This window comes from Daldinia decipiens (assembly GCF_022478715.1).
Source record: "Daldinia decipiens strain CBS 113046 unplaced genomic scaffold F4813scaffold_52, whole genome shotgun sequence".
Taxonomy (NCBI): Eukaryota; Fungi; Ascomycota; class Sordariomycetes; order Xylariales; family Hypoxylaceae; genus Daldinia; species Daldinia decipiens.
Window position 1 is genome coordinate 126594 of NW_026054595.1, and position 9994 is coordinate 136587.

A 9994-nucleotide genomic window follows, 5' to 3' on the forward strand; every position below is an offset into this window, starting at 1 on the left:
TTGGAAGCTCGGAAGCTCTCGTCGACTTCTCATTCGAAAGACATAGAGTTAGCCGAAGATATCAGTTATTATCGGCGTATACTCTCGTTTGTGTCTACTATAATGACTTGAAAGAGGGAATTCTTCATTTATCTTTTTATTTTTATTTTCATTTATTTTTATTTTTTTTGTTATCTTCTAGTGGTCGTTGAGACGAGACAAGTGTCTCTCTCACAGTCATTGCCGATATTTATTTCTTCATTGTCATGAAGTATGATATATTAGAGTGTTTTTACGACCTAAGTGGTCTCGTGTCTCTAGTGAGGTGTTTGTCACATCTTGACTCCTTGCTTTTAGCTCAGCGAAGTCAAGTATATATGCTACACTCTATGTTGGGCCAACACCTGCCAGCTATGCACAGACCTAACCCGACGAAAAGGATCTCACGATTAAGGCGGTCCAAGATGAGGTCCTATGCTGCGTCAATATGGAAAGACGCAAGGTCAGCTAGGAAAAGAGAATTGATGTGAGGCAACGCGACTCTATTATGAAATGGTCTGAGATATTCATGGCCACGTCATATGAGATGGAGAATGTATCCGGAGAGAAGTCCGTCGCTTCAAAATGGCCGCGGTCCTCGTCATCTCGAACGAGGGAGTAATTTGCGACGTCACTCGGGACTAGCTAAGCTGGAATGTGTGAGCGGTCACACCTGATGATGACCTTCGAGTCGGTCGAGGACCCCCGGTAACTGTCACACTCGTGTAGGGTTTTCCTTCTATCGCAGTCAGCAAAGGATACGTAGCCGGGTATGTGGACATGAGCGCGGATCTAGGTCACCGTATTTTGTGTCAGATTCGCCTTTCGGAAATGGTCGTTTCTGAGGATCACACGACACGCGACAACGCGCCACTTGCAGGGCATTGTCTGGAACCACTTGTCCAATGTGTCCTTTCATGCAGAGGTCCTGGCCGAGGATTTCGACTTGCTTGTGCCGAGACGCCTTAGCAGGGCCCAGTGCTGACAGGTCTAGCAATCAATACGGACACAACCAACCGGGTTTGAAATTTCTGGGCGGTTGGATGGATGGAAGGATACGCCGTGATGCTCACTCCACCTGCAAACGATTCCTTCGATTCGTACGCAGCACAACAGCATTGAGAACACCCAAGAACACCCAAGACCAACCGACCGAATCCACCAGCCACCCGGTCGCCTTTGACCGAACCAGCATCCCCGACCGAGGACTTGATTGCCCTGGTAGAATTTTGTGAACCCACCAGACAGATATTTCTCAGGATCCGATATCATTACAACGAGGCAGGACGATCAAAACTTAACCCACCAAGGCCTCGTGATAAATAATTGCCCTAGCCGGACTGAACCAAAAAGGAACGAGCCTACGACGAGCCCCCACGACAGCTAAAACAGACCCACGAGACCGCTCTAGGCCAGGGGAGGAAGATGAGGGAAGACTGGATATGGTATTGGATATGGTATTGGATATGATACCGGATATTTTGCTTGGCCAATGGTACGATCTAATCTGATCTGGTACGCCGAAGTTACAACAGATATTGACCGACGACTGACAACCGATAACCGGTCGGCACGAGCGGCACCGCGTTGAGTTTGGTCTAAGAAATAAGCCTGGCATTAAGCGTACCTAGGTATATAGCGGAATCAACCGCTCTGACCCCTCTAATCATCCTACTGGGTAATCACCCTACAAATAGTGCATACGGGTCTAACTTCCTGCCTTGGCAGCTCCAAGAGTTCAAGTGGAGATCACATACAGCAAACCCCTCCTTCCCTTCCGAGTGCATCTACCTCCCGTCTGGATGTATCTGCATTACTATGTACATAGTAGACGTGTGTGCTGCTGCTGCATATGTGTGTATACCTAGGTATGTACATCAAGTTTGGGGCCCACATCGTTAAAAGTACTTACTACCCAAGTACCTCAGTGAAAGAAAAGAAACCAGAAACCACCGTCTGAAACGGAACAATACATTTTACATTTTAGTGGAGGAAAAAGGCCTACCGTCTCTGTCTATATCTTTACCCTCCGATCATGGATATCCCCTCGGGGTCTGTCCGGCATTAGCTGCGCGTTTGACAAAGACGGGACGTTCCAAAATTATACGTTACATACCTTATAGACTTACTTACCACTGAAAAATAGATCATCGATCCTCCAATCTATCTAATTCGCAGTCTCTACTAGGCCGAGAAATTGAGGAGGGGGGTAACCTAGAACTAATATACTAGGATCTGCTGTGAAACTTGGAAAAGCTCACATATAACGCATGCTCGGTCCATGTCGTTTCGTCAATCCAACGTCACCATCACACCCAAGACTCCGAAGAAATGTTAATTTGATAATAACGTTTGAGGAGTGTAGATGTCCACTGTCTATTTGTGCAGGACGCATGTAGGTGCGTACCTACACGACAGATCCCTCAAAGGCTATCCCAATTTTACTGGTCAACAACTCGACCCCTTTGCTCGATTTGCGTTCCCATTCGCTTCTGGGTATGCACAGCATCGAGAGGAGCTTTTCATGACACCGATACGTAAAGAGTCTCGTGGCCACGGCTCACTAACCGAAACGCGCAACCCTGGCTGGTGTATCTTCCCAAATCAACAGTATATACACGGATGACTTGAATATGGTGTGGTATGCTTGAAAGCAGAATATATTCCAGAATGGAGGAAGAATCGCATCGCCTCTCTAAAGGTAATCGAATCGCGTCTCGCTAGGTTGAAGTGCTGTTTTGGTTTCGTAGACCGGAATATCATGACTTTTGAACTCCTATAAACGCCTGCCAGTGTGGATATCGGGATCCTGTAAACTTTTTGATGCGTAAATCGTATAAACCATCGTACCGAAACAACCTTTTTTTTATCTCCAAATATTGCAATTGCAGTAATAAATCGATGCCTCGGGTTTTTGGAAACCGGAAATGGATGGCTTCCATGGGTATCATACCGGTTCTCTTATAGAATGCTCCGAACAACTTCCAGGAATGAGTATAAATGTCGACCCTCTATACCGAAATCAACGCTTATTATGGTCTCGGCCTGCGTTCATTCATCCATCGCCTCGATTGTTAGGGAGCGGCGTTTCGTTGGTATTGCTTTCGTCTCGCCCCTCATGCAATTTCCACCCTCTTCGACATTGTGCGCAAAGCCCCTACCATATTACTCCACTTCCAGATGCTACCTCATATTACTCGTGTCGAAGGAGAACTGCGTTGGAAAGGCCATAGATGCACTTAGGCCAAATGGATCCCAATCCAATGCTGGGTCCAATAGCTGGGTCATGCTTGGATAGCCTTGGCCTTGTGTTTGGTTTTGCACTTGATTGCCCTGTCCCCCGGGTGCCATCAGAGGTTGTCCTTGCGGTCCCGTCGTCGCTGACTGCACAGACATGCCATGCTGTTGAGGGACTTGGAACGTCGAAGGATAAGGGCCCGGCCCTGGCGTATCCGGTTCGGTCTCGTCCATCATATCGGTCGGGGCGTCGTACTCTTGTTCTGTACTCACGGATTAGGCATAGGACGACAGAGTTCTATTAAATAAAAAAGAAATGGGCTAGCTTGCCGAGCTGTTGAAAATGATTTTGGAATGATGGCGTCGGGTAGAATGCCGTCGGCCGGGTGCCAATAGCATGCTGCTGCAACATCTGCTGGCGCGCCGCGACTGTCATTCCGGGCATCGGTGCCAATTGCGGTTTCATCGACGGGGGAATCGTCGTTCGCATGCTCGTGGGGTCTGAAGATACGGGTGAGGCTGTCGCTTGACTACCAAAAGGTGGTGTGGGGTTAGTGGGAGAAGCCGCGTGGGAAGGGGGAGTTGGCCGGGTCTTAGGCGATGCCATAGACTGCTGCATCCCTGCGGGCTGGGGTAGAGAAGGTATGCCAGGCTCGAGTTTCGGGGCGATGCTAGAAGCAGACCTGCGCGCGTGGTGGTGTCTGTTGAGGATTGCCCGCGGCATAGGTGGTGGTTGTACCATATTCTGGGGCATATGAGTTGGACCAAGATTTGGACTACCAGTCTTGGCATGAAGCTCAGCTTGGACATCAATACCTAAATAACGTAAGTTGATGCTATTCGCGAGATAGGAAACCAGAAGAGAATTCACCTTTTTCCAACAAGATACGTTCAAGAAGGGAATTCTTGTATCGGAGCATCAAACATTCATCTGCAGCACTACGGTGGGCAGCTTGTAGACTAGCCAGGTTCGACTCATGAGCCTTAATAGTTTCTTCGAGCTGTTTGATATATTCTGTCCGGCGCTCTCTAAACGCGGCTTGCGCCTGGCGATTTCTCTGTTTGCGCTCTTCCGAAGTGGCATAGATCTTTGCTCGCTGTCAGCCCACGAACATGGTTTGAACCCCCACTATGTCTCGAGTATGGCGCAAGCGGCCAAAACCAAGCAAAGTGAGTTACGATTATATAAGACGACAGTATACTTACAGGCTTGCGACCTCCTTTGCGCTTTGCCGGTTGGTTTTCTTGTGGGATTGATGGACCTGGCTCATTCTCAAGACTTGAGCCAATGGACTCATCCGATTCGTCTTTCGAATGTTCTTTCTTGTCGATAGACATTTTGTCTGACATGACAATATCGAATACAGGAGACGATTGCCGTTTGGTGGCAAACGCCTTTCAAAAGACGTTGTAATGGGCAAAAAATAAAAAATAAAAATAAAAATAAATAATATAGGCGGTAATTGCCTGTCTTCCTTAGTAGGCTTGCTCGGTATAAGTGTTTGTGGCGTAATTACGGGAATATTGTTTAGTATGTGTGGCCCTTTAGATATCGCCGAACTTGGGATAAAAAAGTAAAGTCGTCCGTTCGGTAGTGAAGCGCGCACATGCAGCGCTAATCAGTACATAATCTGGGGAAACGGGATCCGACAGATGGGGACGGGATTCTTTGTCAAGATCGAGAAATAAGAATGATCCAGACGGCGCCAGGGGAAGCAGTCAAGTAGAGTAACAATGGAGATACACAAGAGACAACGAGTAGTATAGAGGGGTAACAAGTTGTGGTGAGGTAAAGGTAAAGGTAAAGAGAAAATATTGCTTTGGTTTTATGTAATTGAAATCGGTAGGGTAACTCGGGTTGGCTGGCTTCGGTGGCTTGCCGATTTTTAGAGGGGACCTTAGCTAGATGGCAAAAAGATGCACCAAATCTCTTGGAAGGTGTGGGAAGACTTTTTCTTGCTCCTTTTCCCCTTCCCGTATGCCAATTGGCGGTGCGGACTCTAGTCTTACTAGCAAGTGGCTAGTCGTCTGATGATCGATAGAGGACCTACTAACGTTATTGGGTCAAATTGTAGCTGACTTTTTCAGTTCGGCCTGCTCCCTATTCAGTCGCCGTGCGTCTCATTCCACTGCTTTTGAACTTGATGTACTACCTACGCAAATGCCCTTGTCGAGAATCACAATAGGACCTTGCAAGACCTAACAGATTAGGTAGTGAAGACGAGCGTCAGATCGGGATGTTTGAGTCGCCCTCGGAGTATTTCACCAAGCAAATTATAGAAGGGGGAGCTTGTGCGGCCAGTCTGTTGTGCGGCCCCGTGTATACAAGGTAGTCCTGGCTAGTATAACACCAATGCCACCTAAGGTCTGCAAGGTATCATGCAGTAAATACTGCGGGACAGAACACAAGAGTTGGGAATAGTGTGCGGCTAGGCGAGTCCACTGTATTATTGAGGATCCAAAGAGAAAAAACGGATGCAACTTTAGATGGGTCGTTCAACAGTGGTCTTCCGGTGGACTGTGTCGATCAAATAGCGGCAAGACAGGTAATATAACAATAAGGAATACAGCAGGTTAGACGGAATTGCTTTCAGAGGTTTGCAAGTTTATTGAAAAATGGCAATATAAAGATGATCGAAGTAAAGTATTGTAAGGTGCAAGTATGTAGGTAGGTAGACAACGAGGAGGAGTTTAGTGGATATGTATGTATTGCTAGCTTTTCATCTTCGAAGAGTAAGGTCGGAGGGACCTGCCCCAGTTACAACGTTTGTGCTATGTACCTATGTAGGTGGTGCTTCTACGGAGGTACGAAGCTACATACATGTAAGGATGTATTGTACGTGTAGAGACATTAGGAGCTAGGTGAGCTTGAGCTTAGCAGGTGGGATGGATGCCTGTTAGTTTAAGTACATGGTACGTACTTAGTTACTACCTGGTACCTATGTAGGTAGCAGACCAATCCCTGGTTCTTTCGGTCAAGTCTCCTCAGATGAATGCCGGTCGTACAGTTTTTAAAACAAGAAAATAATCTCTACAGCTAATAGAAGTCTCTAAAAAGTACTTCCTCGGGACATCATGTAAGTATAAACCCAACCGGACATCTTCCGACTTGTTGACCCGGGCCGCAAGTCAATATCCGACTTGTTTGATTGGTTTTGCCTATACAGACCTAGGCAACTTTTCCCCAACATGCTGCTTTATTTGCTCGACCCGTCTAGTCTTCGTGTTCATCTTACCGCGTCTGAAATGATTGCTGCCCCATGTTCCCGGGATGCGACTTCAATTTGATGACTCGGCATATGGAATTGGTGTTGTGGAGTTGGCTAAAAGGCTTCAACACTTTTGCTGGATAGTCACTTAACTGTCTTAGATTCTCCCACGCCATCTAAATTATCCCAAGTGCTTTTAGCATGGCTACCTAGATTATATAGAAATCTCTTATATGATAGTTATAGTAAAGCATAGTACATTAGATCTTAGAGTAATAGGCGAATACACAATAACACTTATTAACTTCTTTGAGTCTATGATGATAGAAGGCTTAACCGCCCCTCCTTGCGATCCTCGGGTACTAGTGACGATTAATTACCTAGACATCGTGTCTAAGTGAGCACCTTATTGCCTAGGTACCTAAGGTATAGTAGTGGATACCGGAACTATGAGCTAGTTAGATTAGCACTATGTCTAACGCGGTGTACTATCTAACAAGTCGGCTTATTGAATCAGCTACCTACCTAATCACTGTGTTTGAAAAGCTACCTAGGTAGTTATCTATCCATTATAACTAACGGTTGTACTTAAGCCGAGCTACGTGTCGAGCTAAGCCCGCCCGTATACATAACACTTGAAATCTCTTCATGGCCGAAAACGGTCACCGAATCAAGGTAGCAGTCTCTCAAGAAGCCTCGCAGGATGTGATACATAAAACTTGGTAACTACGTGTCCCTTAATGGTTGCGTAAGATATCTATAAATCCGGGGAAGGAGTACGAGAGGGGCACAGGTGTTGCGAGAGGGTTACTATGTAATTGGGCCATGGATGAGATAAAGCGATCTCAGTAGGACTTGTCAGTCGCTAAGATCCTTAGCGTCTTGGAAATTAGAGAAGCCTATGTATGCATACCAACCCTAACATATGGGGGTCCCGAAAAACTTGATGAAAGAAACCATATGTATAGGTGTCGGCGACCCCGGTAGAGGAGGCCGAGAACGGCGATGAATTAACCCTACGGATTTTCTCAATTTTTCAAAAACTTGAAAGGCTTCTCTCTTGTGGCTCCGCTCGGATTAGATTTTTCCTAGTTACACGAGGCCAACTTGACTGATCACTTCTTTCGGTCTTCTTACTGATCTGTCACTAGACAGCATCTGACATCAGATAGCAAAGCGGCAAAGCGGCAAAGCGGCAAAGCGGCAAAGAGGCAAAGAGGCAGAGAGGCAGAGAGGCTGAACTATTGATACTTCCGTAGTGGGTATACTTAAACTTACGGTCTTGGATACTTGAGCGAGTATTATTTTTTTCGAGCCCTTCGCCCTTTACCCTTTGTACGTCGGTATTCTTAATGGCAACCCGTGAAATAAGTAATTCTTGTTCCTGCTTCTGCATGCATGACAACAAGCATTAATATGGGATCGTTGGTTTTATGTTACGACTTTCCTACGAAGAAGCACATGGCACACCTGGCACACATGGCATTGCATCGACTGGATAGTATATCATCAAGACGGGACATGGGGTTATTATGCTTGTTGTGCTAGTATATTGCCATATTCAGGTAGTGCCATCCATACATATGCAGGCCGGCAGACACCATTGGATTTTCAACCCTGTAAAATGCTGCCGACCACAAAGCCGATCATTAACCTGTTCTCCGTCAAACAGACAGCGATTGAAAATGTGGGGGAATGAAGATCGATGAATCGCCTGTTACATCTCCAAGGGGGTATGTAATCCGCCTATGTAGCAAAAAACTAGACGAAAGACGGTTGGGCTATGTAGGTAAGTCCAGGCGAGCTTCCAGCCAATCAGAACCACATATAAGGCGGACGGTTCCGTATTAGGAACTTTTCTCAGACGACGGGATCAGGGGTGTAATGCACGACCAACAGCATTGCAGCTTACAGCTCACAGCTCAAAGCTCAAAGCTCAAAGCTCAAAAGTACCTACATACCTATATAATATAATAACTTCAGCTGGAATCAACAACTTTACAATAACATGTTCAATTGATAGCTTTATAAGACTCACCATATCATTCGTCTTTATGTTTCATAAACGTTCAAGTTTTGTTTGTTAATTAGTTTGTAAATGCTTTTTGCAATATATCATGCTTTACATATACCTAGGACTCGACTCCTCCTCTTCCATTCAAGCACGATACTATAAAATACCCTATGCATTTGCTATGCAGTTACATGCATGTCTTTAGGATCTCAATGTCTTTGTTGCCATTGTGTGTAACCCCAAATATTTTCCATTGGACACCCATAGTAACGGGTCAGCCAGCCATTACAATTTCGAGGCGTCGGCTGACACCTTCTAGAAAGCTTCTAGCGCTCTTCCAGATCACCGCTTCGGTTTGCCAAGCCGCAAATTCTTAGTATCACATGTTGTGCCCACTACGTAGTTTCAGCCAGCCTTTTAACATTAGCCTGCCGATTTCGCTATGTTGTCCAGCCCTATGAAGTCTTGCAAGCTGAGACATTTTACATTGGGGATTACTGTTGGATGTTTTGCCTTACTGACGTCGCTCAAGGATAGCGGTGCACACCACTTAGTACTCGGTATTATACCCTGGGGACAGCCTCACTGTGTGAACTTCGACCGGAGAACGACGCCTCGTCATTTCGAAGATCTTCGAATTTAATAAAAATTGACGTCGCAGTAACTCACGCACCTATCATAATATGTAGTTCCTTGGATGATACCAATACTGCACGGTATGTACATACTCTAGCTCAGACCGATAGACTGATCAGGAAACGTGTAAGCCTTGGGAAAGGTGGAATGAGCTTTGATTTTTTTATTGAATTAACGTTATCAGATCATCAACTGCTGAGAGCAACCCCCCACGTCTAAACGGCTGAGTTAGTGTGGGCGAGCTAGCTTTCCCACTTACGAATATCCAATCGGACGAGACACTATTAAAAGTCTGCCCATCCTCAATGCCGGGGTTCTACTACGTAGTTGGTTTACCCATGATACCCCATTCCTCTCGTGGGGGCATGCTGAACGACTATAGTAGTGTCGCCATCATGTATGTATAGGCTGCCACGGTATTTCGTGCATAATACATTACTTATAAGACCAAACGCGGCTGATTAAGGTACGCCCGAGAATAAGGAAGTAGGATGACCTTATCCTCCTAGCCAATGATGAAGCTGTAGATATTGGAAGGGCATGAAAGGTCTATTTACCTGGTGGCGATTGATATCTATATTCAGACAGCTTGGCAAATAGCTATGGTTCAATTGGGCAATTGAAGCAAGGAAGTAGGCATGACGTATCAGTTCTCCTAACTGATAATATATTACACGTAGTTTTTGATAATTTGATATTAGCCATTGTCATTTATCGATGTTATAGGATATAACCTCACGACAAGCCGTTATACTCATGAGCAGTAAATACAATGAGATACAATGAGCTGATATATTCGCTCTAGAAAGACCTTACATGCTGTTCCAAGTTGGAAAGGGGTTACATTTTAGCACATTTAAAGGACTAAACGGTTTAGGTT

General features: G+C 45.7%; 1 protein-coding gene across 1 annotated transcript; it reads right to left on the reverse strand.

Moving 5' to 3' along the window:
• Positions 1 to 2815: 2815 nt before the first annotated feature.
• On the reverse strand, positions 2816 to 4593 carry F4813DRAFT_400310 (uncharacterized protein; the record flags this gene model as incomplete). Its single annotated transcript, XM_049248256.1, has 4 exons — positions 2816 to 3523; positions 3666 to 4071; positions 4127 to 4343; positions 4462 to 4593. 4 exons carry the CDS (start codon positions 4591 to 4593, stop codon positions 3202 to 3204), a joined length of 1077 nt encoding a protein of 358 aa, XP_049095144.1. The 3' UTR covers positions 2816 to 3201.
• Between the last annotated feature and the right edge of the window lie 5401 nt (positions 4594 to 9994).